We start from the raw sequence: 12,962 nt of genomic DNA, 5'->3' as shown, positions 1-12,962 counted from the left end.
CAAGTCTCCAGTTGGATATTGTATTGCTTCCTTGTGTTTCCTTCCCATTGACATTGCTTATTAAATATCCCTCGTTTCAGAGTCAATTCTGGTTGTCGTCGTTCTCCTGCAGTGATTGAGAAAAACCTGTAAAGGGAATGATTGGCCATGGTGATTCAACACCGCACATCTGCACCGCGTTGCACATCAAGCTTGCTCAGCCGAACTTGCATGTGATGTGTGTGCCCTAATTGGTGTAACGCTGTCGATTCAAATGGTATCTTCGCATAAACACACAATCTGGTGGGGGAAAAACCCCCAAACGGTCTTACTTTACTGTCACATTGAGATGTGTCACTGGATTTGAACAGGGCAACTGGTATGACTGGACGACCACACCAATATAACAACACTTCCTTTATTGACATGAATATTGTGTCCCTGGCAGGTCATCGGTGGAATGGGGAGCTTTTTGGAATGGCTCCAATCACAAGGCCTGAGAGCAGAAACAGCCCAAGCAGTGATCGATAAGCTTGGAATTGAGAATGAGAAGGTTCTTCGCGTTTGTACAGAGTCTGATTCATTGCGAACAGAGCTCCTCTCACTCGCCAAAGAGAAATTTCAATTTGCAACGTATGCTGACTTCTGTAAATTTGTGAAATCTTTTTTGGAGCCGCAGATTGTCCAACTTGCAGGGTCTTCTCTGTTGGGAAGTCTGTTCGTCAACTTAGAGAATGTTATTCGAGAACTTTCCAGTTTCTGCCAAAAGTTTATTGGATTTCAAAATGTGCAGCTGGAAAACGTTCCTGGACTCTGTGGAATCGGGTTCACTGATGTCTGCACCCCTCGCTCTCAGGATGATGGATTTCGACCCAAGTCTGGTATGTCACTATATTATACACCCAAGGATGTCAATAAATACCTTTATCTTCCATTAACCTTTTTCGTTTGTCACTTGTGGAATCTCTTGGAGCAATTTTGTGTTGTCCAACATCTTTGAATTCCTGATTTTAAAAAACCTTTTTTTCTAAACTGTATTAAATTCCAAATCATTCCGTGTTTAACGGCAAATGTAAGCTGGTAGTTTGTTTACCTCTTGTCGAGGTGTGGACAGGCTTGTTCTTGTTTAAGCAACAAAATTTATCAAATAATTCCTCGTATCTTGGAAATCATGGGTTGAACAATCTGATGTTTTTGTGTTTATTTCATTTTTCTTTGAAAACCACATTCCCACCTTCTGGTGGATAAAACTCACAATATGTGAAAATTGGTTTGTTTTCCTAAAAATTTGGTCTTTCTTTGAAAAGAATCTTTTAAAATCTAATATTTTCATTTTAAACTTAAATCAAGGTCTGAGTTGAAAAGTAAACTTCAATAACTACAGTTTACATGTCTACCTTCTTTCTACAATGTTGAATTGTGTGCAGGTGAAGGTGATCTGGAAGAGGGAAATGATTTCCAAATGGATATTCCTCAAAACCTTTGGAAGTCATCTGTTCAGATTAATGAGTCAGATGATGCAACAACACAAGAATCGACCAGTGCTTCTCCTCGTGTTGATCCAGGTTTGTGGAATTTAACAGGGTGCTGTATTATGCTTAGAAAATTGTCATTTGATTCATTTTCTGTCCATCACATCATTTATGGTGATGGGAAATTTGTTCCCAGTTTGTGGGAAAAACAATTCCATTTTGATTCCAGCTGGAAAGCTTGTTACTCTCTGTTGTCAAGGTTGATTTGCATTCCAGTAAAGATTCCTCATACATCCTCCTCTCCTTTCTCTTTAATCCTACCACCCCTAAATATCTTTGCTTGCAATCATCCGTCAGTCATCCCTACAACCACACCCTTCCATTTCCATGCATCATTCAACCGTATTAAAGCCCACTCACCGAAACACTCGCATCTGTGACTAAACCCTCACGTCCTCCGTGCATTCGTGCACACGTCCATTAATGTTTATGCAAGTTTCTTCCATTTTGTCCCCAAAGCCACCAATGTTACCATGGTCACTAATCACTGTAACCATGCCCCCAGCATCATAATCACACGACCATGTCACATGAAAGTCTTTTCTGGTTGTCACGGTCAAAGCACGTCACGGCAGTGATTGCTACTCACCCTTTAGCATTAGCCCGACCATTTTTCCAAAGGATCGGCTTCTTCCTCCTCCTACCATAAAATCGAAGATTATACAACATTTGGGTTGTGTGTCCTGAGAGCCAAACTGTACATTTATCGTAGAGCCGAGTCCCGTGTACAACATAATTGTTTTCATTATTTTTTATTAATTGAACTTTACTTTACTTTATTAATTGAAATTCATTAATTGAACTTTACGAACCACAGTTCAGCCGAAAATTGCAATTTGGTGGATCGGCCGCTGTCATCGCTGGGAAAATGGCGTAAAAATCGACGCTTCCACATAGATTTCATTGCTCACCGTGCCTCACCCTGATGTCTGAGCGCGTCAAGAACAGTACATACGGCGAGAGGGGTTCTCAGTCTACTAGCTCAGCCATTCTGGGGGTACCTCAGTGCTTCCACGGCGGCTCCAGAACCTGTCAAAGGAGGTACCTGCTTCGAATCTCGTACTTTAAAAATCACATTTAAAACTAATGGTGCTCGGCACGGTTTATATATTGCGCTGTTCACATGAAACCATCACGGCAGCTCCAGATCCTGACAAAGAAGGCACATGGTGAGAATCTTGCACATTCAAATTCGCATTTCACACTCACGGTGCTCGGTGCTGTTTGCAACCGTGTAGCGCTGCTCACAGGGACCCATCAACGTGGCTGTGTGGATATGGTCATGTGGACCGATGTATCTATGATGTCATTTGGGGCTATCCCGGAGTCTCCGTGGGGACGCAACGAGTCACTGACGTACGTCCTGGGATCATACATGTCACTTGTCCTGCACACTGTTGAAGCCTCCATGTGGGTGATGGAGGGTATTACAGCATATCCTGGGATCATATTTTGCACTTGTGATTTACGCAGCCAGCGAGGATGAGAGCGTCCAAGCGTTCCTTATGCAGCCTGACAACAGCAGTGCTCCAACGAGAAGGCACCACCCATAAACATGTTGCACCGGGATGCTGGTCGGTTCTTAGGCCACACCTCGGCCTGGGCTTTACAAGTGTCCATGCATCCGAGGACACGGTGTTGTGCGTGTCCAGGGAACAACGAGAGCCAGATTAAGTCTTGGAGGAGCATGCAAAGGGAATGCGAGCCTCTGTGCAGTCAGACTTTGTTGGGGGCAATCGAGCCAGAGTGAGTCCTGATGAGCTCTTTTCCTGGATGTGCTGGCAATCACACACTGACTTGCACTCGCTTTCTCTTTCTTTCCCAATTTATTATCATTTACTTTGAACGCACAAGAGCAATCAGCATTTGCACTCTTGACTCGTTCACAGGTGTTACTGATTCACATTTACAATTTCCTCTTCCGCATTATCAATCAATCACCCACATCTCTCCCCACAAGCTGACTCGTACCATCACCTTCTCTTCTCTCTTCCCCTCCCATTTTCATGTTGGGACCAACATAAGCCACAGGCTTACATCGGATGAGTGAGGTGTGGCCAACGAGCTCTGCCTTCTTTATTGGGTCGCCAAAATAGGTGACCCTTATTGTCAGTAATTCTGTCTGTTTGTTTGGATGTTTGTTCGTTTGTCATCAGCATAATTGGTAGTAAACGTGGGCGGATTTTGACCAAACTCGGGTGGGAGGTACATCTTATGACCAAGTGCTTTGTAAATTGTGATGGTTGCTAGGGATACTTTGGTTCCCCAGCAGCAACCAAAAAACCTTTAAAATCGGTACCGTTCACGCGAAATCAATTCCGAAAGCGGTGATCCCACATAGGGTTTTGAAATTTGGCACGAATGATCTACAGGTGATACTCTGTCAAATTAATTCCGGTTTTTGTGATGTATGGAATACTTTACCCGCAGCACCTCCTACAATTAGGGTATGCGCGAAAATTGGCGAAAATTGAAGGCCCCCTAGCGACCAGGTGAGTGCATCGATACGAATGAAACTTTGCAGGTTCATTGTACCCAATGAGTACTACAACTTTGCCTCAGGGCATATTGACCGATTTCGCTTAGGTCAGGGGTCAAAGGTCAATTAGTGCAAAAATCGAAAATATGCGAGAGCTGGAGGTGCCTTCGCGCCAAATGCTACTCCTCCTTGGGTTATGATCGGATGGTCATGAAAATTCACACTAATCGTCTGGAATACATTGTGCACAAACACTCGAGCCGGATTTTCGATTTAGATCTTTGTTCACCCACAGCACCCTCTTGAACTTTGGGGATTTCCGATTTCAAACCGCATTTTCAGTACTTTTCATTAAAATGGATACCGAGTAGTTATCAGTCGATGGAACTGGATGAGATTTCATATGCATAATCTTAAGGTGATTCCCTATCCGCTATATGACATCCATTTTGCTCTATATCTTACAGTTTCCATGCTCGGCGACCCATCGCCGCCTACTGGCTTGTCTCTCTGTCAGTCACTTTATCATGAAATTGTAGATATAGGCACCTCGTTCACTCCAGGAAATTATACAGACAAGCGTGACAGTCATGGAGCTTGCATGTTTAAGTGCGAGTCTTTCTTTTGTGAGACTGCATTGTTTAAGGTCAGGTCAGGCCAGATCAGATCTGTGACTTGCTATAGGTATCATGTAAACCTGTACTAACCTGTTCCATGGTCAGGTTGTCGGTGACTAAACCGTCTCCCCCACCAAGTTTCTTGGTGAAGAGGGTGTATGATATGGACACCCAGCAGGATAAAGAACAAAACCTGTCAAAGGGCGGAAGAGCTCCTTGTGAGCCAACTGCCATCCACATCTAGTGCCCAACTGTGTCTGCGGATGTCCTCCTGTGGTTGGGTTACTTTTATTAGGAGGTTGGTGACAGGATTTGCAGTCCGGCCACCATAAAACACCATTCTGCAAAACATACGAAAAGCGTTAAAAAAAAAAATAATCTGAAAACCCACTCCGTGGGAGTGGCAGGGTAGCTTGCCCTTCGCAGGGCAGCTCACCGGATGACAGGATTGGGGCAAAACTTTCGGAACCCCCGATCATTGATGAAAGGGGGGAAACCATGAGGTAACCTTGCCGGGTCAGATTGCGGTTGTGTGTGTCGGGGTGGTGCTGAAGTGTCATCCACCAGATGGCGGTCTCCTTGGGTTAACCTGAGGCGGTCCCTTCGGGTGGGTGCCTGGAATGTCCTATCCCTAAGAGAGGATGATCATCTGAGCTCAAGCGTTTGGACATCGGTATTGCAGCACTCTCTGAGGTTAGGAGACCGGATTGCGGAAAGATCATTTCGGATGGTTACACATACTATTGGTCTGGTCGATCTGATGGCTACCATGCCCAAGGAGTTACTGCGGCTGTGTCCAATAAGCTGATTCCAATGATAATTGAGGTAACACCAGTCGACGAGCATATTATGAGACTGAGGATTTATCACTCCTTTGATGTCATTTCCCTGGTCTCTGGATATGCTCCAACTGAGGCGAGTGATGTCACCGTGAAGGACACATTCTCTGCCACGTTTGAGTCTGTGGTTGAACAGTGCCCCAGGCGAGATACCTTTCTCGTCTTGGGCCATTTCAATACATCGACTGGAACTGATTGGGATAGTTATGAGACATATGTTGGTCCCCATGGGTCTGGAACTGTGAACCACAATAGCACTAAGTTCCTTGACTTTGCAAGAAGTCATGGACTTAGGGTGGCTGGTTCATGGTTTCAGCACCCACAGGCTCATCGCTGGACTTGGTATTCCAACGCTGGCGGTGTGGCAAAGGAGATTGACCATGTGCTCATTGATGGTTGCTGGAGGATGATCCAGAACTTTCCCAACGAGTTCATGATTTCTTTTAATACAATCTTCTTTTGACCATTAAGTTTCTTTTCACATTTGAATTAATTTACCTCTAAGTATTTATAGGCACATGCCTTTGATCCAACACCTACAAATTCACTTTATATCTTTTCACCTAATTCATCTTTAAATTTTCTAATAACCTTTTATTCTTATTCAAAAATTATTCTTATAACAGCTTGGTTATTAGTATTATAATTACTTGTTTCATAAATATCTTCATCCTCTTTCATATCCTTACAAACATCACCTGTATTTATCTCTCGTATGAAGCTATCCATATCCATGTATAGCAATACAATGTTCTCACGATATCTCTTCTTTAGTTTATTGTAAAAGTAATCGTACATTAAATACTTTGAAAGATCTAAAACAGCTATTCCCAAATAAATCGGTTTATCCATCTATTTTCTCAAATGAAGAGCACAAAAATTATCTGTAAATATTTATACTCTTTTAAAGCTTGGTTTATTTATCAACTTCTCCACCTGCTCCCAAGTTGTAGCAAGTCTTACATTTTGTCTATTCCTTATATTTTTCCATTGTTTTACCAAATACATTAAGTCCTCGCTTTTCACAAGGGTTGCGTTCCTGGAAAACATTATGATAAGCGAAACTGTGTTAAACAAAACGTATTTTCCTATAGAAACAGATGTATTAAAGGGGGGATGCGTTTTTGGCTCGGAATTTTTTGGACATAAACGCAAATTTTTGGACATAAACTCAAATAAACAAAACGCACTCCTCGAGTAGTGGCGACTTACCCCGAGGCTGGAGGAACGGAGTTGATTGTGGTGGGCAAGTCACACTTGTGGAGTGGCAGAATCGTCCCCCTCTTCACTTGACACTGTGCTGTCACTTTCTTCACCAGCGGGAATGGTCTCTTGGCAGCTGGTTGAAGGAGCATCCTGGATGGTGGATGTAGTTGGTGCTGCATCTTTTGGCTTGAAAAATGTGTGGAGGGTGGGCTGGCTGGCTTTCTTTTTCTTTGCTGCATAAAGTTCCTTGTAGCAACAAAGGGCATCATTAACAACACAGCTAAAATCAGTGCTCCTTTCAAGATTTGGATCTTGCTTGATAACAAATTCTATGGCATTTTCAAACGAGCTGAGGATTTGGCTGAGGTTTTTCATGGTGAGATGCTTGGATGAAGGTGTCGCAGCATCTTCTGCTTATTCTTCTTCCTCAAGAGCCCACTGCTGTTCCAACTCCATGAGATCTTCATTGCTTAAGGGTTCTGCATGAGACTCCAGTAAGTCATCCACGTCCTCTTCGTCAACCTCTTCAAAACCAGCCTCCTGCGCCAGGTCTACAATTTGACTTGTAATCAACGGAACATCAGCAAACCCCGTGAAATTGTGGACATACTCAGGCCACACTTTCTTCCACACAGCGTTCATTGTGGAGGCACTCGCCTCCGCCCATGAATCCTTAATGTTTTCCAAAGCCATTTTTATGTTGTATGTTCACCAAAACTCCTTGATTGATAGCTTGTCCTTATCAGTTTTTTTGATAAGCTGCAGCATGGTATGCTGAACATAATAGGCTTTAAAAGCAGCAATAACTCCCTGATCCATAGGCTGTAAAAGTGAGGTAGTGTTTGGTGGTAAAAATACTACCTGCACGTTTTCACACCAGTCTTCCATTTGCTGAGGATGGGCAGGAGCATTGTCTACAAGCAGCAAAGATTTGTTGTCAATGTTGTTCTCCTTGGAGTACTTCTCAACATGATTGGAGAAGTAAATGATCACGTAATCGTGGGTCAATGCCCCAGTCATCCAAGCCTTTGTATTTGACCGACATATTACGGGAAGTTGTGGCTTGAGGCAACCCTTTAACGCTCGTGGGTTTTCAGAAACGTAAACAAGAAGCGACTTGAGTTTTACATCCCCTTCTGCATTTCCACCGAGTAATCAGGTCAGCCTGTCCTTTGCTGCTTTAAACCCTGGAGCAGTCTTTTCTTCTTGTGTGATGTATGTACGGGAGGGCATTCTTTTCCAAAACAATCCGGTTTCGTCAATGTTGTAGACTTGCTTCGGTGAGTAACCCCCCCTCCTCAATCATCTTCAAATTTGCTGGAAACTCTGATGCGGCAGCATGGTCCGCACTTGCTGCCTCACCGCTTCACTTCAGGTTGTGGAGGTTGGCGCGATGACAAAACCTGATGAACCAGCCTCGGCTTGCTGTGAAGGTCTCTGCGCCTTCACCCTTTCCTTCAGCTTCCTGTTTCTTCTTTAAATCGTTCCACAAACTACGCGCTTTTTCTTGTATCACAGCAAGAGATAAAGGCATACGACATTTCGTTTGATCTTCTATCCACACACATAATAAATGCTCCATGTTGTGCATGGCACCATCTCCGATTCTCGTTCGTGTCGTTGCACTCGAACTGGTCGCAATCTGTGATATTTTCTTTCTTTGCCAAACTTTGAACGATCGAATGTACAGTCGATGCAGCGATTGCATGCGCGTGGCCGATTTCCGTTGTCCCTTCTCTTCGTTCATGTCTTTTAATTGTATCCAATTTCACCTTCAATGTGACAGCCTTTCGTTGTCTCTTGAAACGAGGTGTGCTCGGCAAAAGACTTGCGGGTCGCTTGGGATTCATACTGGAAGGTATGCAGGTGAGCGTGAAGAGAATACAGTACAGCGTACGGTACATGCGCAGTAAAGTGAAAGTGTGTTTATGCACATCCTGTGTGATTGTTGTTTTTTGCAGGCAGTTTGAAAGTTTCTTTTTGCGTTTTTCCTTGCAATGACATTAGGCATAAAATGTTTGCGATAATTGAATAATTGGTCATTAAAACTAAATTACGAATAATCGAAACGACGATATGCGAACTTCCGGGTAGCGAGGACTTACTGTACAGAATATTCATCAACTTGTAAAAGCCCTTCTCAAAATCATTATTATCCTTTGTTCTTATCCTCGTATTATAATCAATATATTTACCTAACCAATGACTGACAAAACGTTAGTGCCTGATCTTCGTTTTTCAACTTTTAGTCCTGCTTCTATAAATTGCTTTGGATTTCTTTGATGTAAAACACACTTCTCTTTATCAAACAATGTTGATCGTAATTTAGCTGTCGGAATGTATTTAAACTCATTTGAAGAACGAAGGAAATGATGTTGATAACCATGGAATACTTCTTGATTGGGGATCTCTTTTTCAGCTCCATAAGGAAGGTCTTTATGTTTGTTATGAAGTTTTCTGGGATAGTTTAACTCAACTTCAAAATAATACCCATAATCCCGTTTTTCTAAATCTTGACTTGTGGAGATTATATCATCGAAGATAGATTTGCACTCGTGTTCTTTCACCCAATTAAAATTACCATAGGGTTGAGATTCAGACATTGCCCAGCCAAGCAAGTTGTTTGCTTCAAAGTACATTAAGTAAGATGTGGGCTTATCAGGTGAGAAGTCTGGAAGATATTTATTATATGCCTAAGCATATCTCTTTGAACAAACTTGTGAAATTCCTTCTCTTTTAGCCTTCTCAATCATCACGAGCATATCTATATCACTTAGAAGATCAAGGGGATGTTTAATCATTTTTAACATGGCACTCCAGCCTCGTCCAGGAGATGTATAATAATGGACAGTCCAAAGGAATCTTTTTTTTTTTTTTTTATAATAAACTTCTCTAAATTTCTCAAACACATCAGCGAGTAATAAAACATGTTATTAAATAAACATCATGATATTCACCCATAATTGTTTTTCTCAAACTTTCCAAAATTGTTTTGCTCTTTCATATTCTTCACCCATAAAATGACATCTTCCTAACTTGTTATATAAACACTTTTTAGGAGGAAGTCTTGTTTCTTTCAAAGGAATCCATATAATCATATGGGTAAATGCCCTTTTTAGAAAGAAGAGAAATGTCTTTACCCAAGCGTGCTTCAGTCCTAAATTGATTAGAAAGATAGGAAAAGAGGAGATGTTTGAAACGAAAGAACTTTGACGGCTTGTCATAAATTTATAAGACTCAAGAAATCTAATATTTGTATTTACACCCATTTCACGAGTATAAATCTGTTTTGTAAATGACGTAGTTTTGATCTGTATTAGGAATTTCTGTTGTCTTTCCAGGAGTCTTACTTTGTTCATTGATAAAGAGATGTGTATCATAATGACAATTATTATGAAGAAATACAGATATGAATGTGGGGATTCTATAATTAAGATTTCAGTTATTATGAGCTGCTCCTCTATACGAGGTCCGTCTAGAAAGTTACGGGACTGACTTCACAGAAATTTTATTCCAAAAAATATATTGAAATCACAGCTTGTCCCTTCAAAATAGTTTCCCTCCAGTCTCACACACTTGTCCATCCTCCTCTTCCACGCTTCGATGCACCCCTGGAAGGCTTCTTCTGGAATCCTCCGGAGCTCCGTCATCACGGCCCTTTTGATGACCTCCACATCAGGACGTCGGGTCCCCTTGATCACCCCCTTGAGCTTGGGGAATAGGAAAAAATCACAAGAGGCCAAGTCTGGAGAATACGGGGGTTGCTCCAGAGTTGGCACATTCCTCTCCGCCAGAAACTATCGGATTGTCAGGGCACTGTGAGCAGGGGTGTTGTCATGGTGGAGCACCAAGGCGTTGTTCTCTCACAGATCCCTCCTCTTGTCCCGGACTGGTCTCATGAGGTGCCGGAGGATCTCCTTGTACACGTATTGATTCACCGTTTGACTCTGTGGTCGAAACTCGAAGTGGACGATGCCCTTGATGTATCATATATAAGTAGGGTGAATATACTGATTCTGGCTCACTTTTCCCCATGTAAATCTTCTTCTTCCTCTTTCGGCTTGCTCCCGTTAGGGGTCGCCACAGCGGACCAACCGTCTCCATTTCGCTCTATCCTCCACATCTTCCATTGACACTCCAACCACCCGCATGTCCGCCCTCACCGCATCCATGAACCTCTTCTTTGGCCTTCCTCTTCTCCTCCTGCCTGGCGGCTCCATCTTCAACATCCTTCTCCCAATATACTCCGTTTCCCTCCTGTGCACATGTCCAAACCATCTCAATCTCACCTCTCTCACTTTGTCTCCAAACCGTCCTACCTGCGCTGTCCCTCTAATACACTCATTTCTTATCCTATCCATCCTCGTCACTCCCAACGAGAATCGCAGCATCTTTAACTCTGCCACCTCCAGCTCTGCTTCCTGTCTTTTTGTTAGCGCCGCCGCCTCCAAACCATACAACATAGCTGGTCTCACTACCGTCTTGTATACTTCCCCTTCACTCTTGCAGCTACCCTTCTGTCACAAATCACTCCTGCAACTCTTCTCCACCCACTCCATCCTGCCTGCACTCTCTTTTTCACTTCTCTCCCACACTCTCCGTTACTTTGGACAGTTGATCCCAAGTATTTAAACCAATCCACCTTCCCCACCACAACTCCTTGCAACTGCACCATACCACCACCCTCCCTCTCATTTACGCACATGTACTCCGTCTTACTCCTACTGACTAACATTCCCCTTCTCTCCAGTGCGTACCTCCACCTCTCAAGGCTCGATTCAGCCTGCTCCCTACTCTCCCTACAGATCATGATGTCATCCGCGAACATCATGGTCCATGGAGACTCCAGTCTGATCTCGTCCGTCAACCTGTCCATCACCATTGCAAACAGGAAAGGGCTCAGAGTCGATCCTTGGTGCAATCCCACTTTAACCTTCAACCGGTCCGTCATTCCTACCGCACACCTCACCGCTGTCACACTGTCCTCATACATATCCTGCACGATCCTCACATACTTCTCCAACACTCCCGACTTCCTCATACAATACCACAACTCCTCTCTTGGCACCCTATCATAAGCTTTCTCTAAATCCACAAACACACAATGTAACTCTTTCTGGCCTTCCCTATACTTCTCCATCAACATTCTCAAAGCAAACATCGCATCAGTGGTGCTCTTTCCTGGCATAAACCCATATTGCTGCTCACAGATCATCACATCTCCTCTCAATCGAGCTTCCACTACTCTTTCCCACAACTTCATGGTGTGGCTTAACAACTTTATCCCTCTGTAATTTCCACAGCTCTGCACATCACCCTTATTCTTGAATGAATTTTCCCCATGTAAATGAATGGGGGATTTTCAGCGATTCATATTTTTTTGCCTAAAAAATAAACCCCCTTTTTATCCCAAGGTATATTTATTTGTCTCCCCTTTTAACCTGGGGACACTTTTTTTTTTTCAAATAACCCATGCAATAAGATAATGATTTGTTCAAGTAATAAAGTGGTAATGTGATTTGTTAAAGGTGATTCTAAAGAAATATCTGAAACGTCTAAGCCTCGGGACACTCTTTATCAAATAACCGATGCATATTGTTTAGCTCACTCATTGAACCTATAAAGATTTGTTCATTCTCAAATTCCTTCAATAGTTTAATTTTCTTTGCACAATAATCCCCATCTAAAATATTGAAAAACAAAACATTTGAATCTTTATATTTTTTAAGATACCCCTTTTGTGCCATTACAAAATGATAAACTTCTCTTAATGCTCTTGTTTGACCACCTCCTGAGCCACATATCATTTTGACATTATAGTAAATTGTTTTTTCATTGTTCAATTGATAACCATCAAAGTTTTCAGTCCATTCAAGGATATTCATTTTTTTCTTTACATCCTCTAACTTACTACTTTTTAAATTGATTCGCTTATTTGTTTTATTTACCTTTGTTTTAGTTATTTTTTCAATAAGACTTATTTGATATTTTTCACATTCATTATGTTTTCCATTTATATACCAAGACTGAGATTTTCTCCACTCTTTAGTTTGATTAATACTTGGTTTGACCATTTATATATTGTGAAAAAAACGCAGTGGTAGCCCTAAAAAAACCTTAACCCATCTTCCCATCCTGAAAACACAATCTATTTTATACACTCTATCATACAATATCCATATGGAACACAATCTATTCCATTATCTAAAATAAATCTCATCATCAAAGGCTCCTAATGCCTTTTTATTAACTTCTTCACTATATATGTTATGTTTATAACTTCTTATTGTATTCATTTTCCTATATTCTT

The 12,962-nt window shown here is 42.2% G+C and overlaps 1 protein-coding gene across 8 annotated transcripts in view; it reads left to right on the top strand.

The window, feature by feature from the left end:
- Positions 1-12,962, top strand: part of LOC147029180 (uncharacterized) — a 52,505-nt gene that overhangs the window by 14,087 nt on the left and 25,456 nt on the right. For 6 of the 8 annotated variants that reach the window (XM_085876403.1, XM_085876399.1, XM_085876400.1 and 3 more), the window contains 2 exons: positions 428-860; positions 1,407-1,544. In XM_085876403.1, coding sequence (XP_085732529.1) covers positions 440-860; positions 1,407-1,544 — 559 coding nt within the window. In that variant the 5' untranslated portion in view covers positions 428-439. Of the gene's footprint in view, positions 1-80; positions 151-427; positions 861-1,406; positions 1,545-1,597; positions 3,608-12,962 lie in introns of those variants that run through there. The other 2 variants (XM_085876401.1, XM_085876406.1) reach the window with 2 other exon arrangements.

The sequence above is a fragment of the Eptatretus burgeri genome, chromosome 4 (genome assembly GCF_056783735.1).
Source record: "Eptatretus burgeri isolate ZD-2024b chromosome 4, Ebu_testis_v1, whole genome shotgun sequence".
Lineage (NCBI taxonomy): Eukaryota > Metazoa > Chordata > Myxini > Myxiniformes > Myxinidae > Eptatretus > Eptatretus burgeri.
This window is presented reverse-complemented; position numbering and strand designations above follow the sequence as displayed.